The sequence below is a fragment of the Lonchura striata genome, chromosome 6 (genome assembly GCF_046129695.1).
Source record: "Lonchura striata isolate bLonStr1 chromosome 6, bLonStr1.mat, whole genome shotgun sequence".
NCBI classification, from domain to species: Eukaryota; Metazoa; Chordata; class Aves; order Passeriformes; family Estrildidae; genus Lonchura; species Lonchura striata.
Genome location: NC_134608.1, coordinates 34,515,866 through 34,536,767, shown reverse-complemented (window position 1 = coordinate 34,536,767; position 20,902 = coordinate 34,515,866). Strand labels below are relative to the sequence as shown.

Here is a 20,902-nt window from a genome sequence, read left to right as displayed (position 1 = left end):
ATTCATCATAGTTATCATGCAAGTATGTGTGTGTGTGTGTGCACCTATTACAGAATGTACTGGTAATATCTGGAATGTTAACATGAAAAAATATCATTGCAAAAGAAATCTCACTGCAAAGTCAATGTTTGTGTTCAACCTGAAGTATTTTGCTTTGCTGATAGACTCAACATGGGATGAGTAGGCAGTTCTACAGCTGCTACTCCATGTCTGCATAGCTTCAGTTGGGCCACAACATAGGTACAAAATGGGCTGTCTCATCTAAAGCCACCCTGAAAGACAGATTGGGAAGTTAACTTGGGTTCAAGTGTCAAGGAAATAAAACTATCACTCTTTTCTGAGGCAAGGACATTACAGACAAGCATCTGATAAGCTAATTTTATGTTGTCTCAAAGGTGACTATAAAAATGCCATCAGAGGGTTTCTGGTTTATTCTTTCTCACTTTGTATCTCAGAAGGTGATGGTGGCAAGATGGTACCTCAGAAGGTGAAAACTTGTTCAGTCTGTCTCTGTCAACAATTCAATTTCTGCTGTCATTTCTCATGTGACCAGATAATGGAGCTTACCGGAGCTCACCCTAAGTCATGGGTGGCTCTGTGTGGTGGAAAAATCTCTCCTCCAACCCCTGCTTTCAAAGAAATGCTCAGAAGTCCTCTCTTGTCTGGTCTCAAGGTAGTTTATTGCAAGTTATCGAAAAGATTTTCTTCTTGGGCTGCTGCAGTTTGCTCAGCAGCTCAGGCAAAGGCACACACACACCGTGGCATCCTTTCTTACTCCTGTCTTCTTCTTCTCTCCCCCTGCCCAGGGCTGGTGCTATCTTTTATATGGTACATTACGTATTAAATGTTTATAGTTTTTCCCCAATGCCTATTACTTATATTAAATAGTGCCTTTCTACTCTAAACCAATCTGTCAGTGCCAACATCACCAAGAACATGGAGGTAAGGAAGAAGAAAGAGGGAGGACAGGGCAGGCCCAAATCTCTCCATCTTAAAACTTCTGACCCCCATGTACAAAACCAAAACCCCCCTGTACAGCACTCAAAAATTCTTCCCTTTACTTTGTGACTACTTCTACTATAATATCTAAATTTTTGTGACTACTTGTTCTTCCTGCAAGGTTGGTAAATCATTCCATGGTTCAAATCCAAAATCACAGCTGTTTCCAGCTGCCTGCCAGGGTCTCAAATGCTTCTGACCTGGGCCTGGAACATCCAAAAATGTCTGAGGGACATTTTGAGTTCTGACAGGAGTTAAATCAGGGTGTTGGAAACATGCTGTGTTGCTGAGCCTACCTCTGTTTATTGTTACTGTACTGATTCCTCCAGGAAGAATCTCACAGAGAGTTGTTTGGGTTCTTTCCTACTTAAACACATATGCAGGTAAGAGTAAATGGAATGGATTTTCATCCTGCGGAGTAAACCCATGCCTGCAGAAGGGCCTTTTCTTTATCTGATATCTAATCCTTTCCTTTGGCAAAGTAAATAATGAGACGCTTCTACAGATCTGATTAAGCCCCGAGTCCCTTTTAAATGACAGAAGATCAATACTATTACTAAATCCATTAAACAATTCTTCACACTTCAGTTGTGTTCTCTCTAGGATATATGAGAAAGAACAGAAGGGTATTTTGGCTATTATATAGGAAATGCATGATAAAGCCTCTTCTTGTGTTCCACTTTCTCTCCCTGGCTCTAAGCCATCCTCATCTTCCAAGCTCCCCATCCCTTGAATCTGGCTCACAGGTCAGAAATAGCCAGAAACCTGGGATACAGGAGGGATCTTTCAGTCTCCCAAGCCAGACTTCAATCTATCAGTAGTATCTGGAAGTTCTGGTTGTTTGTTTAATTCTGATGACAAATTGGCTGAAATAGATCTCAGTTTCTGGTTTAGTTTTTGATTTAGTGTCTGTTTTTTGCTGATGCTCCAGCCTTCTGGTCATCTTCACAGCCCTTCTCTGGACCTGCTCCAACACATCCATGTCCTTCTTATGCTGGGGACTCCAGAGCTGGATGCAGTACTTCAGGTGGGGGAGTAAAGAAAGCAGAGTAGAGAGGGATTAATTTTCTTCCCAAGCCAAGGCAGAGAAAGCTTTTCCTGTGTGATTTGATGAAGAATATAGACAGCTCTAAAGCTCCCACACTGCAGGCTGGGCTCTGTGAATGTGGGTATCTTTTTGCAAGCAGGAATCTGAGGCACAGAATCTCCTTCCAATTTTTAAAATTTGCTGCAAAAAGTTTTGGTGTCCACAACATGACACATCTGTGAGGAATTAGCAGTTCTAACCATTTCTCCTGTCAAGAAAAGCAGTATTGATGTGACAAGACAGTGCCTCCCAGCCAGCAGTACTTATTACTTCTAGAGCCTTATCAGTAATCATAAATACTAAAAAACTGGGGTCCACTTTCTCCACCAGAAATGATGCCTCCAAATGAGGCAGTCCTTGAGTATCTCAAAAGTTAAAGGCAAAGTGATACGATAATTTGAAAATGAAGTATGCAGCCCAACACGCACCTGTGCTTGTCCATGCTCTGATGTCACCAGCAACCAACCTGAGAGCTCCATCTGCATCCTGCTCTCTGCAACCACTCTGTAATTATATCTCATTGTACATCATTTTTGTTCAACAACTTGCTGGCTGTTTTTCACATCAAATGAATTATTCAGCAGCAGACTCTGTTCTTAATCATAACAACAGCAGCAGTAATGCTTCATGCTCATAGGGTCCCTTCAAAAGTGTGCTGGAAATGTTATTTGTTGAGTTCTTCCATACTCTGCAACAGAAGATGGGGCTTGTTCAATGAAGTGAGAAGTGGGGCTCAGCATAGCTCTCTGACATGGACTAAGTGAGAGAACTAGGAGACAAGTCCACCCTACACAACTTTTCTCCCCCTCTGATCCACTTTCAGCACTGTACCAAATCTGTCAGATCCTCAGCTACTCTGATTGTCATTATTTCCTTCAATACCTTGGGGAGATACTAATATTTGTTTCTTATATGTTGATTAAAGACAGAAACTCTGTGCATTTCAACCCATGACCTACTAAGCCACGTCCTTGGCTTCACACACTTTCTCTTGCTAGGAAAGAGCAAACAGCAAGCCAGACATTCAGAATGTTTGGATGTCACTTGGCTTTCTGGACAATGTCTTTCTGGATGTCACTGAACTTCTCACTACCTGTGAGTACAGAATAAAAATCTATGAAGAGAAGCCAAGCCATAATCTTCACTGAAAATGGTACAAACTTCAATTAGCATTTTCTTCCTTATTTTTTTTTTTTTTTTTCTCCCATCTTTTATGATCAGTTTTCAATTCTGTTGAGCATCACCTGGTTGTCTGTTCATGGTCAGGTGCATGAGCTTCTAAAAAACCAAGACACACAGGAGATTTGGTAATTCACATCTATGGGCTGCACTGCCTGTTACCTTTGCTTAGAAGGTTTTGAAAGAATATGAATGGGGTATGCTGGGGAAAGGGCTTGCAAGGTGTGGTGAACACTTGATTTTTGTGTCATTGGTTCTTCAATGTTCCAATCTTGCTCAGGCATTATTAATCCTGCTTATTTTGGAAGATCTGAATGTGCCTGACTCTGCAACATAATTTAAAGGAGTAAGGAGTTGCTTTGCATGATGAAAGACACTGTGAGTGATGATCCCAACAGCCTATGACTCTCAGCTCTAAGTGTTTTTCGTAGCTGCTAAAAGCACTGCTGAGCTTGTGCAGTAGAACTTGTTAACAATGGTAAGAAGTGGAACAGTTATGTTGATTTTTCCCCACCAAAAAGTGGTACTTTATACTGAATCTTACTTTTGCTTCTTCTTAAAATTTGACCACATGCATCCTTTAAAAAGCAGAGATGCAGATCTGTTCTTTCTATGGAAAAGGAATTGTGACGTCTGATTTTGTGATATCCGACTGTTTTTCAGCCACATGGGATGCAATTCAGTAAGGAATGTTGGGTGCAGAAATACAAAAGGACATGACAACAACATAGAAGAAAAACTGGAGCGAGTCAAAGCAGTCTAGGTCGAGACTTGAGTGTGAGTCAATAATGTCTTGCTAGTACAGCAAATATGTAAGGAGGCCTATCATGTATCAGAAATAATTATCTGAAATAATGCTTCTTCTCTGTCTTGTGCAGGAAGGCCATAGCTAGAGAACTGTCTTGCTTTTAGCACTACACTCCAATAAACATGTAAACCACCTGGAAGAAATCCAGAGGAAAATGAGTAGAACATGCAAGGAGCCAGAAAACTTGCTGAGTTTAAGAAATCTTGATGGAAGCTGAAAGATCAGTCCTAGAGAAGAGCCTTTTACAAACATAATGACTTACTGCAAAGACAGAGACAAACTTTTTGATAATATCTGCTGTAGCTGAAAAAAGAAGTAATTTGTTTAAATCACTGAAAAGGAGATAATTAAAACTGTAGTAAGAAGTCTCTTAACTTTCCATCTATGAAGGCAGTGATATTCTGTCATAGGAGGCTTTTGAGAACGGGTTAGATAAACTAAATAGGTTAGATAGGATCTTTTCAAGTCCTATTTTCAGAGTTGGTACTTCCTCAGATTTATAGTATGAGATTACATGGCTTGGTTTGGCTTGCTCATCATGAACAGAGCTGTGAAGTACCTGCAGGGACTTTGTGTTTATACTGCTGATGAGTGAAAAGGAGAGATCTCATCTTTTATTAGACAGCCATATTTCATTAGTGAAGTGAGTCCATCTGACATCACAAAGATGTAAACATCTGGGATCTGTAGAGCTCCACATCAGTCTGTAGACTAATAACAGGTGAAGTGGGACATGGCTGTCCCAGAACACAGAAAATAAGAAGGATGTCTCTCAACAACAGCATATGTCTTAGAAGGAGATTCATTGCTTGAGAAGAAAAATGGACCTTATTTTATAATGAGAACCAATACTGATGCTACTTTGGGGTTCATTTTCCTGTTGATTTGAATTTTGACTGTGTGTTGTGGTTTAACCCCAACCAGCAGCCAAGCCCTTTGGAGCCACTCGCACACTCCCCTACCACTGGATCAGGGAGAGAATTGGAAGTGTAAAAGGTGGAGAACTCCTGATTGAGAGAAAGACAGTTTAATAGGGAAAACAGAAGCTGTTCACACAAGCAGCGCAAAACAGGGAATTAACTGAATGCTTCCCATGGGCAGGCAGGTGTTCAGCCATCTCCAGGAGAACAGAGCCACATCACATGCAACGGTGACTTGGAAAGACAAATATCATCACTTCCAATGTCCCACTCTTCCTCCTTCTTTCCCCAGCTTAATATAGGTGGCATGATGTCAGATGGTGCTGAATATCCCTTTGGTCAGCTGGGGTCATCTGCCCTTGGCTGTGTCCCCTCCCAACCTCCCATGCACCCCCAACTTCCTCACTAGTGTGGCTGTACCAAAAACAGACAAGGCCTTGGCTCTGTGTAAGCCCTACTTGGTAATAACAAAAACATCCCTGTATGATCAACTCTGTGTTCAGCACACATCCCCATACCAGCAACTATGAAGAAAATTAATTCTACCCCAGCTAAAACCAGCACACTGTGTATGCTGTAAGTTTCAGGATTTTCCAAACTGAGAGTGTTGTATTCCCAACCACTGATCTGAGAGTCAAGCTATGCAGTTACCTGTAAACTGCAGATTCAGACTCTATTCCTGTGCACAGCTTTTGGTCTTCTATCATATGGAAATAATTTTCCAGACATCAATCAAATTCCCCAGACTGCTGCTGTAAAACAGCAACTCGAGCTTGCCAGGTTGAGGTGATAACTTGAGTTTGGGTTACTGTGACATGTTGGTTTGGTGATGCTCAAGGCAAGGTTTTCTCTTGCTCAGCTCTTCCATTTTGCTGGGCCACCAACTAAGTGACTATTTCTCTATGTTTATATGGAAGCCCAGGCCTGTGTGACACAAAAGCAGGCAGGATTGCCTGCTAAAACATTAAGTGATAACCTGAGCCATTCTAAGCTCCAAAAAAACCTCATGGACTTTTATAGTTTATTTGCTGATGTTTAGAGTCCTTAATATTGAGGTTTTAAATGGTTTTTAGAAAGAGAGACCTCAGGGTGACAGCATAGACCCAGCACCAAAGACTGGGATAGTCAAAGCCTGTGAGGGTTGTTAGCAGTGAGGAGGTGCCAGTCAGCTGTCAGCCCTGGCTTTGTGACACTGCCCTGCAGCTTGGGGAGCTGATGTGAGGGCCTGGCCTCTGGACCACGAAGGGTCACATCTGTTCTGCTCAGCTGAGGCCAAGACCTTGTTTTTTGAGCATCTGGGCTCATCCCCCATATCTTGCTCAGCTAGAGGCCAACCAAAGGACCCTATGAAAGGGCTGGCATCTTGGCTTGTGTCCTTGGGCTCATATGCTGTCCCTGACTCAATGCTCAGAGCCTGCCAAGAGGCAGCTGAGCCTCAAAGACAACATACTGAATTCAGCAGCTGTTAGTTTGGATTTAATTCAGCCCCAACAAAATGCAGGAGGCTACCTCTGAGTGAGGAATATGCCATTTGTATATGGCCATTTCTCTAACCAGAAGTTTGTAGGAGGTAATATGAAACAGCTTGGGGTTTATCTGCTGCCAAAAGTTCTGCTGCAACCCTGTACTGCTGCTGTGTGAAGTGGAGGAAGCCTGCAGAGGCTGTAGCTCTATCACCTGCTCTTTTTAGGGAGCCAAAAAACATGGTTCATCTTGCACATGACTGTCCCCTGAGGCTGTTATAGGCCATGCTAAGCTGCTTTCTTTGGGCTGCCATTATGAAATAATACTGGCAGCTAGACTGGCTGCTAACCATCCTTTGTTGGTTACGTGAAAATCCTTTGTTCCCAGCTGTAAATTCCCCACCTATCTTTACTAAGCAAAATCAGAGAAACAGTCCATCTGTTTAATCCTGGATAATTAAAATATGTACTTTTTTCTTGTGGCCATTAAAACACATTTTAATTTGAGTATCACATCCTGAGCAACATTTAGAATGTGAGTTAAAGATGCTGCTGCAGTACAAGTACAACTACATCTGAGTTCGAACCACTGCTGAAGCAGAAGCATTGATAGCAATAGCTCCCCCTACTAAACTTGCCCTACCAGGCAAGCAGCCTGCTTTTATGGGCAACTTTGATATAAGGGCTGGAAATAAAAGTCATCAAGAAAATATCAGCCTTGGAAAAAACTATCATTTGCTTTGTTTAAGGGCTCAGAATAATTCTGAACCTAAAAACATATTAAATGTGGCTTACCACTTCCAGCTAATACAGGTCTTAAACTGATGACCCTGTTATCCCTGTCCCCCCAGCCCTGATGCAGCTGTCATGTGTTAAGAGATATATCAGGATAAGGCATTTGGGCTGTCTCTTGGTTCATGATATTGAAAGCACAAAGGCAAAAGAATGGGATGAAGATTTAAAGATCCAGCAGACAGCCACTCCTGAGGTCTCCTCCTTGTGTCCTCAGGATGATACTGGCCTCACTCTTCCTCCCTCTGCCTCCAGAGTCAGAGCTGTGATGCCCAAATTCTACTGGGGTGGGAAGACTTGCTATCAACTCTATCTTTTAATTTTTCTACCACATTCTGTTTTTCTATTTCCTCTTGCATTTCACTCCTCATGTCTCCCATTCCAAAAACCCCTCTTCTGCCAGGAGTCAGAGCTTCTGCCAGGTCCTTCAGACTTTCAGGTATGAGTATCTATGTCTCTGTCTCCTGTGTTCTTTTTCCCGCCTAAACTGTCCTTTTAGATACTCTTATTCTGCTTTCTTGCTCAAACAGTATTCTAGACTCCGAATTGCATGTGCTTTTATTGATTTGTCAAGAGAGCTTTCACTCAAGCTGGCTTTCACATTCAATGAAGTTTTGCTTCCTCTTTCTCCATGGGGAGCATGTGTAAGCCACTATGTTCATGGCATATTCATGGCCAGAGAAAAGTCTGCAGAACAGGCAACTGGTAACAGCAATAATTTGCAACCAAATATTTACCCTGCTCTCATTTCAAGAGAGTCAAGTAGTTGGGGAGAACATGTCAGGACTGGTTGAAGTGGAGCAGGTCCTGCTGTGGGATGGACTGGGCAGCAGGATGTGGTCAGGTTCAGGTTTGCCTTGTACATTTCTCCCCTTAGGGCTGCACCCCACGACACCGTCATGCACCCACCCACATGCAGATTCACATATGCAAGACTGAGAAGTACCTCCATAAATGATGGGAAAAAAATCACCGGTTGAGATTATTTAATGTTAAATATCCCTTCTGTTATTAGTAACCAGGTATTTTTCCTTTTGTTTTGAAGTAATTTTTTTCTTGGCAGAATTCTTTATAGAAAGCTGTTCTGTCATCTTCAGTGCTCATATTTTGCATTTTAGATGTCAATATTACACAAAGTTAATACCAAATCTTTGCAGTACTGAGGTAAGCTGGGGTCTAATAACAAAAATGTACAGTTTCAGATTAATCACAGTTTTGATTTGAAGCTCTGACAACAGACAAGAGAATATATGTTCATATGCTTCTGTTAGATCAGCTCTGTGGAGAAAATAGTACGACTCAGAGAGTACATGGGTGATTCACCCTTCCTCTGAGTTCATCTGCCACCTCCTCTTTAGGCTGTAAAGTGCAACAGGGAGCTATCTGAGTGCCTCATGGATGGATATACAGTGGTCCCTGGCATTCTGCACCTGGGCACATGGAATCACTGAGGATCTGGTGGCAGTACTTGTATGAGAATCTGTATGTATGATGGCCCAAAGCCCCAGCCAAATCCCTCTTCTTATTTCCTGATACCCTTGCCAGTTCCACCTGCCTGCTTTACAAATTATTTCCTAACCAGTGATGGGGAGCCGCTAGAGGTAGCTACCAGCTGGCACAGGCTCATGTTCCCTCCAGGCAAAATGCAGTGAAGGGGAGCCCTGTGGAAGTAGGTTTTGCAGAGCTGCTGCTGCGTATAAGACTTGGCTGGCAGTAAAGGAAAAAAGAGGCTGTGGGTAGGGCCTGTGATGCCTCTCTTGGAGAGAAGCTTCATTCACCATGGACATGGCTGAATATTGTCGTATGTGTTCCCTTGTCTGTCTTTGGGTGCTTTCCAAAGGATAAGGAGTAAGCATGAAGGTAGAGTAAGGTAATTTCCTGGCCACTACACAGTCTATTTATTTCCTGATTCCAGACCACAACTGCTACTGGAGTTTCTGTAGGCACAGTTCTCTGGGCTGAAAAGTTTAAGCTGGCCTGTGCTGTGACAGAGGGAACACCTGTTTCTGGGAAGCAAAGGAGAAGGAAGGTTTTCCCTTCCCTACATCTGGGGGACCATTTATATGCCCTTCCATCTTACAAGCTGCTAACTGCCTCAAAGTTACATACTGCCATGGGTTTCTTCTAAGGTTCTTATCATGAATGCATGAATTTACCTTCCTTCAATTGCAGCTGTGGGAGGAGCCAGGACAGTGCCTTGTCTTTTCATCACTTTCGCTGAGGCAACATCGAAGGTGTTGTTGGCAGGGGAGGGTGGTACAACCTGCAACACTTTAGTAACCTAGGAACTCTTCAAGAACAATCTCTGGAATCCACTTCTTACCAGCTGAAGTGATCTTAGTAATTGGTTATGCAAATACATGGATAGTATTAAGAAACCTGATAATTTACTGCACCCTCCCAAGCATCCCACCTGGTGGGTATATTAGCCCACCGCTATTACTCCCTATTTAAGTAACTCCTGCCCAAGCCTTTAAAATATTGTGCAGATCAAGAAATTTCACCATAGAAACTTGGGAAGAGCATCACCATCATTCAGGGTGCAGGAGGAAAGGTGAATAAACAACCAGAGAAGATGGATAGTCAGCAGGACCTTGTGAATTTAATTTGATTTCACCTTCACCCGGTGTATACCTTCCCTCTTCCCTTCTCCTGCTCCTAGGAAAAAAGCAAATCAAAAGGGTATCATCACAGGACTGAACATAAAGAAAACAGTGCAAATAAACCCCCTGGAGATGTGATGTGAAGCATGAGAGCACAGCCACTCCTGGGCCTACTCACTGTATTCTGGTGATAACATTTATACAGATGAGGCTTCCACAGGAATTCTGGGGAAGCTAAATGGAGATGTACAGCTAAAAGGGTTGGTCTGCACTCAAGACCCTCCTTTTCATTTTAGAGGCTCCTGGTTTTTACTAGTAAGGAAGAATATCCAGACCTTTGTTTCCCATCAGTTCCAGAATCTAGTCATACCCTCTCCCTAGTTTAAACAAAGATTTCTCCACCCTGTTCAAGCCATGTTTACCAACAGCAACTGCTAACACATATTTGGAAAACTTCCACAGCCAGCATCTGTTTGTCCTCTCCTTGCACTTTCAAAAATGATTGTGCAGCAGGAAGGAAGCCTCCCCCTCTTTTGCCCCCTCCAAGTGGAAAAATCACATCTATTCTTCCTGTCTTTTTTTCCCCGCTGTGTATCCTGCCAAAACTGAGTGCTGTTATGCACTGCAAATATGTGTCTAAGCCTTTGGTCAGTTTTTTTATAGTTCAGTTATCATTCTGCCCATGAACCTGGATTTGGCTCATATTTTGCATCCTGTGATCATCTCATCCCTCTCTCCTTTCATTCTCAGTTCCTGCTTGCTGTCCTACTGCTCTTCCTGGCACCTGCCATTTTGTTCCTGCTGTTTTACCATGAGATTGGATGAATGGGCTCACTACTCATTGCACTGAGGACATTTTAGCCCTGCTGGGTATAGGTAGGGGCTGTGTTTATTCCTCTTTTTGCTGTATGTTGACATACAGATTCACCATCTGGCTGAGCTAAAGCTTTTTTAAAAAAGTTTACTTTTTCAGTGTTCCAGGATGTGTATCTTCCCACTGCTTCTTGACTGCTCTGCAGAAGCATACCATCAACTTGTAGTGGACACGGCTACTTCCAACAATGTGTCTCCAACTCCCTACAACAAGGCCCCTGTAACTTGGGTGGAATTGGGTGGCCTCTGCCCACACCTCCACATCTGGCTGCTAAGGCCCACTCACTGGAAAAGGTGTGTCCATAATTCTCTCAAACTCTGTGTCACTGCATGAAACAGCCCCCAATTCTCTTCTCTCTTTGGTGACTTCTTTCTTCCAGCCTCTGGTGCGAGCATCACTGTTTACAGGTACCTTGGCTGTCAGTGTATGTAAAGACAACAATTTTCTGAAAGAAAATAGGTTGTTGTGTAGCACTTGAAGGCTCTCTAAAATATTTTTCTTATGCACGTTCAAAAACTTCCCTCTTTCCTCTACCCTTTGCAGTGCTCCCAGAGGGAAAGATGCTTAAAACTGAGGAGACTGGAACCTGCTGTGCCCTTTTTATAATATATACATGGCACTGATGCAGTGACAGTACATCAGTGAAGCCATTGTGAGGGCTAAAATTGTTCCCAGACAAAATGACAGTCATGGCCCTACATCTCCAGTGGCTAGAGAATGTCCTTTCTCTTACATTAAGGTCATGAGTAACAAGCCTGTCTCTGCTTGCGCGAGCTTTCCTGGGGCAGAGACTGTTTGCGTAGGTGGTGTCCTCTTCTGCATTGCCTGCAGGGTGAATCCTCATTTCACTCCTAGTGAAGAGACACATGCAGCTGCAGGATGAACTGTCATCAGCAATATGAAGTAGGGGAGAGTCACCTCTGTTTGAATTTTTTTTGTGTGATGTATTTAAGAGATAGAAGACTGCTTGTGCCTGAGAACCAGAACCTTACTAACACTGTCTTTTATTCAGTACTAGGTACATCTTACATGCACCCAAGCACATCTCTGCCTAACGTTTATTTTCTGGTCTGGTTAATGACCACTTACAGAAATTCCCTCATTTGTCCTCCCTGTCTTTAAATCGTCTTCCTAACAGCTGTAGTTCCATTTATTGCTTAAATATCTATAGTGATGGGCAGGGGTGCTCGCTATTTGTGACCCAGATGTGTGAACCAAGGCCCATCTGAAGGTGACTATGCTGCCTCCAGCAGCCCTTTCCTTTACAGTAGCTGCACACTGTTCCCGATTTTGAGAACAGCTGCTCTCCATCGCCCACCTGAGGAACATGAACTTCTGGTGCCATCTCAGCTGATCTTAAGTTCTACACAACTGAGGTAGGTCTGTCTTATTTCAGGGACTGATATGTGACTTTTAGATGGTCTCTTCCCCACCCCCAATATGAGCTAGATGTGTTCCTGTACTAAATAATACAACTGAAGTTTTTTCAGAGACAATGACACATGAGATTTCATAAAATTGTAGAATCATAAACATCCTGAGTGAGAAGACACCCACAAAGATCATCAAGTCCAACTCCTGGCTCATTGGAAGGCAACTCCAAGAGTCACACCACATGCCTGAGAGCATTGTCCAAATGCTTTTTAAACTCTGTCAGGCTTGGTGCTGTGACCACTTCCTTGAGGAGCCTGTTCCAGTGGCCAGACACCCTCTGGGTGAAGAACCTTTTTAGAATATCCAACTTAAACTTATCCTAACACAGCTTCATGTTGTTACCTTGGGTCCTGTCATTGGTTACTAGAGAAAAGTGATCAGTGCCTGCCTCGCTGCTTTATGTTGTGAGGATGTTAAAAGCAACAATGAGGTCCCCCCTCAGTCTCCTCCAGGCTGAACAGACCAAGTGATCTCAACTACTCCTTACAGAGCTTCCCCTCAAGGCCCTTGACCATCTTTGTAGTCCTTCTTTGGACACTGTCTAGTAATTTTGTACCTTTTTTTATATTGTGGTGCCCAAAACTGCCCCCAGACCTCAAAGTGAGGCTGCCCCAGTTCAGAGCAGAGTAGGACAATCCCCTCCCTTGCCCAGCTGGCAATGCTGTGCCCGATGCCCCCCAGGACAAAGTTGGCTCTCCTGGCTGCTAGGGCACATTGTTGGCTTATATTCAATTCGCCTTTTCTCTTGATATTTCTCTAACAACTCTCTTGAATTTTGGCTGGAGAAAAATGTGGCCAGATACCACAGCTGGAATGTGAGATGCCATAGCCAACTGTCTGCAGATACTGTGTCTGCTGGAACCAAAGCACACAGCACTTGGCCGAACTTTGTCTGTTTAGCTCTGTTTCAGTTTCTGTGTTTCAGTTGAGGGCCAAGTGAAATAACTCTGGCTACACTCACTTGACAATGGCCATCATGGGATGAAACCACTCATGTATATCCTGCAACTGGGAACATGTCCCTGTGGGCCACTGCTGAGGCAAGTCACACTGAGAATATGTTTGTGGCACTTACTGATCCCATTATTGGCAGTTTCAGAAAAGGACCTTTGAGCCAAGGAGACAGAGCTCTCAGAGAAGATCAAACTGCTGGAGAAGGTCTAAACAGGCCCTCTGGGCTGCCAAAATAGGCTCCAGAGCTGTTGGTCCTGCCCTGTTGTCAGCACCACATTCTCCTACAAAAGAAAAAAACAAGACACAGGAAGAACCAACACAAGGTGGGAGAATCAAGACCTCAATCCAATGTACTAATAATACTTAGCACTGTACATCACTGTACTGTTACTTACAAACATTAACTGATACATCCTCACAACACCCCTGCGAGGTAGGGAAGTATTATTATCCCTAGTGTACAGATAGGGAAACCGAGGCACCAAGAGGCTAAAAGTGACTTGCCCAAGATCACACAGCAAGGCATTGGTAGAGCCAAGGTAAGAATGGAGAGGTTCCTTGTTTCCAACCCCTTGCTGCCCCCTCCCTAGATAATGTTGCCTGTCTGGACATGGAGAACCGAAGAGGCTCCTTTGAAAAGCAATGCCCAGACTTGTTGCCTATGAATAATTTTTATTTGCCTTTAATGAATTATTTCACAGTTTTTCCCTCACACTGTACACCATGCTTCCACAGTCCATTCAGCGCTCTGTGGTGGTCCACAGCCTTCTCCTCTGGCACCGGGACAGCTCTGCAGGGGGTTCATAGGGTGCTCTGTGCTTTCATCAAGAGGATGCTTAGAAACAGTTTTCACTGACATTAGACTGGGAGCATGTAAGCTCTCACTGGAGACCAATAACACACACTGGAGAAGCAGGCAGAGGGAACTGATGGTAAAAAGGCATTTACTGTCCCCTGTGGAATGACCAGTGGCTCTCTTGGTTTCTTAGCTCTTCTAAGCTCCAGTGATCACTCAGAGGAGAAACCCTCTGTCTCCAACTTGCCTGCTCAGGAAGTCGTTGTTCTGGGGGTTGCTTCCCTAATAGGTAATAGGCAGTCAGTTCAGGACCAGGCAGGTCCCCTAGCATTGCCTACTCCAGGTGTGTGACACTGTCTGGGAACAAGGCTGGCTGTAGTTGTTGTGCTCTTTTGCCATGGGGAAGGGGTATTACCATGGTTGGCAAGCAGCCATATCCAGCGTCCAAGTCTCTTTCATTTCAAAACTGGTATTCAATGAAGAGCAAGGAAGAGTGGATGGATGAGGAGATGAGGATGAGGCAGAGCAAACAGGAAAATCCACCAAATGAGCTTCTAGGAAGGAAATGTTCCCGCCTGGGCACTTCAGCTGAAGTGGCTTCATTTTCACAAGGTTTCCTTCTCTCTCTGGGAACATCTGCTGAGCTTCATCTCTGTCAGCTGGATATATCGTATGACATTGGTATCTGCAGGGAAAGAACACACAGAGGTGTGGTGGTTACACAATGCCCTGTGGCAGACAGATAGAATGCACCTTCATTCCTCATACATCATAGGGGAGCAGCATGGCTTCAGCACTGTGTGCTGGAACATTACCAGTTGGAAGGGGCTCTGAACCAAACCCAGAACTTCTGCTTTTGAAGAGTGTGGTCTGAGCTGTTCTCACCATCCCTGTTGCTCACAGTATTGCCTCAGCTAGTTTTTACTTTCTCTCTGATTACACTTGGTCACCACAGTTGAACTCACACAGCTGAAACTATCCAAGTCATCCTTGACTGTATTTGTGGAATGACACAACTCCATTGGCTTCTCTTCCTGCAGTACCTGCATGCAATCTCCTAAAGGCATTTTGTGTACAGTTATGCTCTGCCTCTTCACTCTCCCAGTCTGTTTACAGCCTATTTCACTCTTTTCACATTTTTCCAAGATGAACAGAATTGGGAAGAGTATCATTTACGTTGTCTTGTACCCCTTCTTCCCTTAAATTTTCTGCTTGGATGTCCTCCCACCATGACACTCTTTCTGCAATTTTGTCATATGCTATATGCTGCATATTATCTTGTCTGTCCTGTCTAATGAAGTTCCTAGAGGTACAGAACCACTGATTCATCCTAGTAGAAAGGTGTGATATCCCAGCACTGCTCAGGTGATAAGCTGAGCCTTCTTGTTCCTTCCAGAATTTCAGAGCATAAACACACCACACAGACTATGCAAGTCTGGCTTTATCTCCTCACCTTAGCTCTAAGGGAACCCATTCACCCTGAATCACAGGTTGATCTAAATGAGCATGTGTCTCCAGACAGAGCCAATGATTCTGCAGTCATGGTCAATCCTCTCTTAAACCAAACTGATTTCTATCATGACAATAACTTCACACACTCATGGCACCCACAAAATGGCAAAAGCCATGTAGTACCAGAAGCAAGCAAGTAAAAACACAGCTACTTTCATTTCTGAATTGACTGAAAAATAGTTATTTGCTCAGAGCCTCGCTCTGACAGCCAGCCAGGGTCAGCTTAGTCCACTGAAGTTATTAGATCCTCAGACACCAATCAGAAGTGCAATGCAGTCCAGAGGGCAATCTCATCTCCTCCTCATTCAAACTGCAAAGTGTTCCACACCAGCTAGGGAAATGAGAAGTGCTTCAGCTTTCAAAGTGATGAACAAATTACTGGGAACATGCCCAGCACTAGTGAGTATGGGTATTGCACCCCCCAAAGCAGTTGTGGGTGCAAAGCTTCCTTTAAAGATGAGGACATCTCTGTTGTGCCCTCTGCTAGTGCTGCATCAGTGCCAGACAGATCAGTCTCTTGCCACACAGAGCTATCCCTATCCACGAACATGCCACAGGGTATCTGTGGGCCATGGCCATGCTGTTGTGACTTCTCAAATTGTCTCTGGTGAGGTGAGTCTCCCTGCTGAGTCTTCTGCAGATTCAACTACATTGTCCTAGGCACTCCAGAGGGTGAGATTCGATGACTAAGCTCCTTGACCCGTTTGGGATAATTTTAACGAGCTAAGAATTCTGCTGTTACTTCTGTCAACTAGCATTGTGGGCTGTTTATGCATTAGCACTTCTTTCCAGCCCAGCAAATTTTAAAGCAGCTTTTCAAAAACCAGAATTGTTTCAATTGTGCAGCCTCCTGGAATGAAGAAATTCAGTTGAGGGGGTAGTCCTGAATTTTAGGCTTAAAATGAAATTAGTGCAGTTAGCTGACTTAAAATGAAATTAATGTGGGGCAGGACACACAGCCTGAGCATGGTCCTGCTGTGCTGTGACCTATGTTCTGTGCTCTTCTGGGTTCCAATGGGCTGTGCTCTGGATACACATCCTCACCACTAAGGTACACGCTTGGAATGCCTGCCTGGTGCAGGTGAGAAGGGATAACTCCTTGGGCATGTCAGGAATTCACACCTGCCTGAGCCTGCAGGGACTCAGCATCTCACTGAGGGGGAAAAGGTGGGCTCATAACTGGGAAAAACTGCCAGCCTCTTTGTTTCCAAGCTTTGGCTTTTAGGTAAGGTGACTGCTGATGGCACAGCTTCACTCACCTGGGAGATTTCCATATGCCTAGGAAGCCATGGGCAAAATAATGTGTAGCCTGACCGAGGGTGGTTGACACTCTCATTGCAAGCTACTTATAGATGCCTCAGGCTGGTTTTGGCATGTTTTACTTTCTTTGTGAGGGCCATTATTTTACCAAGGAAAAATAATGAGAGCAGCACCCTGTTTAAGAGTGGAGCCCCGTCTTTGTTAAGTTTTTTCTACCAAATAGTATTGCACCATACTAGCTCTACCTGCAGAAGTATGTCAAAGGCATATGGAAATGTTAATGAGAAGACAGATCCACTGATCTCTCAGTGGAGAAGAAATTATCCCCATTGACTGATGTGGAAATAAGTCAGAACAACTCAGATAAGGGGTCACACCCATGCAAAACAGTACTGCTAGAGCTCCTTACCACTGTGCCTGTGTCTCTCTGCAGAGTGGCCTAATGCTATTTTAAAGGTAATTTCTGCTTCCCCTGTAGAGCCCAGTTGCTTATCTGCTGTGCAGATACCATGGCCTGGGTTTTGTTCCCAGGATTTCTGAGTTGCAGGGGTGCAGGAAGGCAGTGCCTGAGTGCAGCCGTGAGCCCACGCTGCACAGCACAAAAACCGTCTGGTCCGGGCGGCCCGCAGGACATCTGACCATGGGCTCCCAGCACGGGGATAGCAGGGACCACTGTTTGACATTACCAGGCCATTCCCAGCTGATGATCTCATCTCAATCCCAGTCATTCCCTACCCTGACAATGCAGCCCCAGTGGGAGAGGGCTGAACAAGGCTTGCAGCAAGGTGTATGTTTGGCTGCCTGTCCTGCACCAACCTCTGGACACAAAGCTCACGGAGGGTCCATGCATGCTTTACATGACTTAACAGCTTCCCTCCCCCTTAGTAGGAGGGTTATACAGCTATCTTCTGTTATTTCAATCTGCTTTTGTGATTTTTATTTGGAAGTGGCACAAGAAATCAGGCCAAATCCAATCTTCCTTCACCCTGGGCAGATAGTGAATAGCCATAAGGGATCTGCTGTGCTGACAGCCCTTTAGAACACTAAACCCCTTTGCTAACTAATTCCTCTTTACCATTCAAAAGCTCTCCCATCAAAGAGAGCAACTGCCAGTGATTTGTGCCAAAAACATTCCTTATTAGAAAAAAAAAAGAACACACAGAACATGACTGCAATAATAACCAGTGAGCCTGGTGAAACCTCAGATAAAGGAAAACAATCACACTTTGCAGATGGAGACATTTAAAGTGGAAACACTGACTTATTCCAGGTCACATGATAATTCTTGATAGTGCTACCTGATTCCTATTACTGTGTTTTAACAGCCACATCCTTTCTTACTGTACATATTCAATTCTTTCCCCCTGAATGCCCTTCAAGCTTTCCATAATCATAAATAAAACAGTGGAACAACAGCCTTGAATGGTCTACAAATAACAGGAAAGAGTTTGATGCAGAGATGAAGGCCAGAACTGGGTTTTGTATACATTAAGGGCCTTTAGGGACACTTTCTGGTATATTTTTGTAGCAAGTGGTATTTGAAGTTGTTGCTGTTGAATAAATTAGTATTTATTTCAAGAAGCAATAAGGAATACCAAATAAATAGTTTCATGAGGAGGGGGGTGGTAAGGGAGCACAGAAACACATATTTGAAAAATGGAAGCTAAGTCATTCAGCTAAAAGAAATTTTTCACATTTGAGTCTAGTCAAAACTTCAAGGTTAGGATAACTTATTTTCCACTGACTACTTTTCTCCTGCATATGCTTCTCCATTTCCTGATTCTGGCAAGGGCTGAAAGCAGAAGGGCACACTGTGAACTAAAATAAGCTAAACTGAGCTTTGAAACACATTTGCTCTGGGAGTGTGGGGTGCACAGCTGTGCTGTCAGACTGCCCGGAGCCCATGGCCAAGCCCAGCAGATGGGACCAAGCACCCTTAGGGGAGGTGGAAGAGGAAGGAGATCCTAGCACACTCCCATACACACCCTCCCTGATGGTCCTCTAGGGCACAGCCACTGCAGGAGCCCTACAAGGCCAATGCCTGTAGGACATCAAGCACAGCCAGCTCCAACAACCTCCCTTCCCTCCTCTAGTTCAATGAATATCAGCTCCACCATGCTCCACCAGGACCCAGGCTTGCCCCTCTTTCCCACCCAGTTCTCACTCTTTCCTCTCAGATTCATATGAAGAGCTGGCCTGTAGGATTTTCTTTGCACATGGCTTCCATTTTACTTTCTTGAAATTCTTTGAGTTCTACATAATTCTTTTCTGTTTAAAACCACAGTGTTGTTTTATCTCCCTATGATTTCTGAAAAATAATAGCATCATCTCTGCCTCACCCTCTGACCTTTCACCCACCTTCTGAGGCTGGGCAGGTTAGCATGGAGATGATTGCTCTGGCAAGGCTCAATCGTTTGGATATATAATTTCATTGCTGTCCCCAAATGAACTGTATGGTTTTGACAGATGGATGACAGATACTTAACCAGGAATTGGCTGATTTCATGGCAGAAGCTGAAGCATCCTGATGAATGCTTTGTGGGTAAATGTCTGTCTCCTTGACCAAAGCAGAATACTAACCCTTTATTGAGATGGCAGAAGGCTACTGAAGATGACAAATAGTCTCCTGGCATTGCTAAGGGGAACAAGCTTTTTTTCAGAAAGAGTCAGAAAATTTAATGGTTGGGGTACACTCTTTCCCTGCCCTGCTTTTTATTCAAAAATAAGTTAGTGAGGAAAAAAGAGGGAGGATCCTCTCCACACCAACAGCATTCCAGCAATACTGTCTTCTTCCAGGTCATGCTGCAGCCTTGGCAGCAGTTAATCTTGGGCACTGCAGTCTTGCTGCACTACCCACGAGTGCTTGAAGGGGAGTCCAGGCAAGGGCATGCAGTGAGTCATGCATGCTCATCCCTGTGGAAATCAACACAATCAGGTCAAGGACAGAAGACATCTCATGGTAAGAAATACAAAAGCACTCAGTGCAAAGCCACATCCCTGCTCCCTTCCCCATACCTGTTGGCTGGCGGGATCTTGCTTCTTTCAGGTAGTAGAGGGCCTTGTTGAAGTCACCCAAGTGGTAAAATGCCACTCCCGATCGATAGAGTGCCTTGAAGTTCTCGCCTTCCTTCTGCAGCACTTTGAGGCAGTACTCCTTGACCCGCTCGTAATTCACCAGCTCGGCCTGGAGCAGGCAGGCTGCAGGGCATAGGGAATATGGCAGACATACAGACAGACAGGAAAACATTAGTGCTGGATGGAGTTCCCCCTGCTCTTGCAATGTGCAGAGGAGAGCAGCTTAGGTGAGGGAAATGACTCAGCCCCGTGATTCAGAAAGGGATTGTTTGCCAAACCCAATTGTTCGTAATTTAAATACCAATGCTTCTATTTTTGGCATTGCAAAACAAAGGGATTGTGTTTACTCCCGGGAGACACATAGACAGTGAAACACTGGGGCAGAGAGGGAGAATGTAAACACCCCTCCACAGCTCTGGAATGCCACACAATCTCATGGCAGTGCCTGGCTTAATTTGTTGTGAAATAGCTTCCCGGACTGAGGGCTGGAGCTCTGAAAAGTACAAAAAAGGCAGAGTAACAGTTATCCAACAAGGAAAACGAGGGACAAATTGGATCAGACTTCATATTTGGCTTAATCCAAGGCTCCTAGGTTTAAAAATAATATGTAACTGCCTTTTATCCAGGAAATCCTGTACAGAGTTTTGCTGTAGGAAACAACAAGGGGTTCTGCCCTGCTGGAATGTGCTGTCAGCAAACCAGAGACACCTGGAGTTGGAGTACAGGGAACAAATGTGTTATGGTGCCTGCTTTCTGCTAAGCACTGCAACACAACTTCATTCCCAGAGATGTGTTCTGCCGACTCCCTAAAGGAAAAGGCAAACAGTAAAAAATCAACATGCTGAGGGTTCTGTGTGCTGAAGGACAATTGTTGCATAAATGTCTAGGAGGTGAAGAAAATGCCAATTGTGAGTTTCCCAAAACTAGGAGTGAAATAAAGAGGAAAGGGGAAGATCCCTGAGCCACACTTTACAGTCATGCTCATGGCTTTCTGTAATGCTTACTCCAGTGGGCTAAACTTCATACAGGTGACCCGAGCATTAAGAATGGCTCGGGGAACACTGACAAGAATAGGACATAGTGCAGTCAAGTTCCAGGGAAATAAAGTTGTGCTGCAACACAAGCCCATCTAGTGCTGCAATCCAA

The 20,902-nt window shown here is 44.2% G+C and overlaps 1 protein-coding gene across 1 annotated transcript in view; it reads right to left on the bottom strand.

Annotated features, from left to right (window-relative positions):
* Nucleotides 1-5,084: 5,084 nt before the first annotated feature.
* The window catches only part of TTC9 (tetratricopeptide repeat domain 9), a 36,540-nt gene continuing 20,722 nt past the window's right edge, over nucleotides 5,085-20,902 (bottom strand). The window contains exons 2-3 of the mRNA XM_021540770.3: nucleotides 19,697-19,879; nucleotides 5,085-14,594 (exon numbers count right to left, since the gene is read on the bottom strand). Of these exons, the coding sequence (XP_021396445.1) occupies nucleotides 14,515-14,594; nucleotides 19,697-19,879 (263 nt within the window). The 3' untranslated portion in view covers nucleotides 5,085-14,514. The remainder of the gene's footprint in view (nucleotides 14,595-19,696; nucleotides 19,880-20,902) is intronic.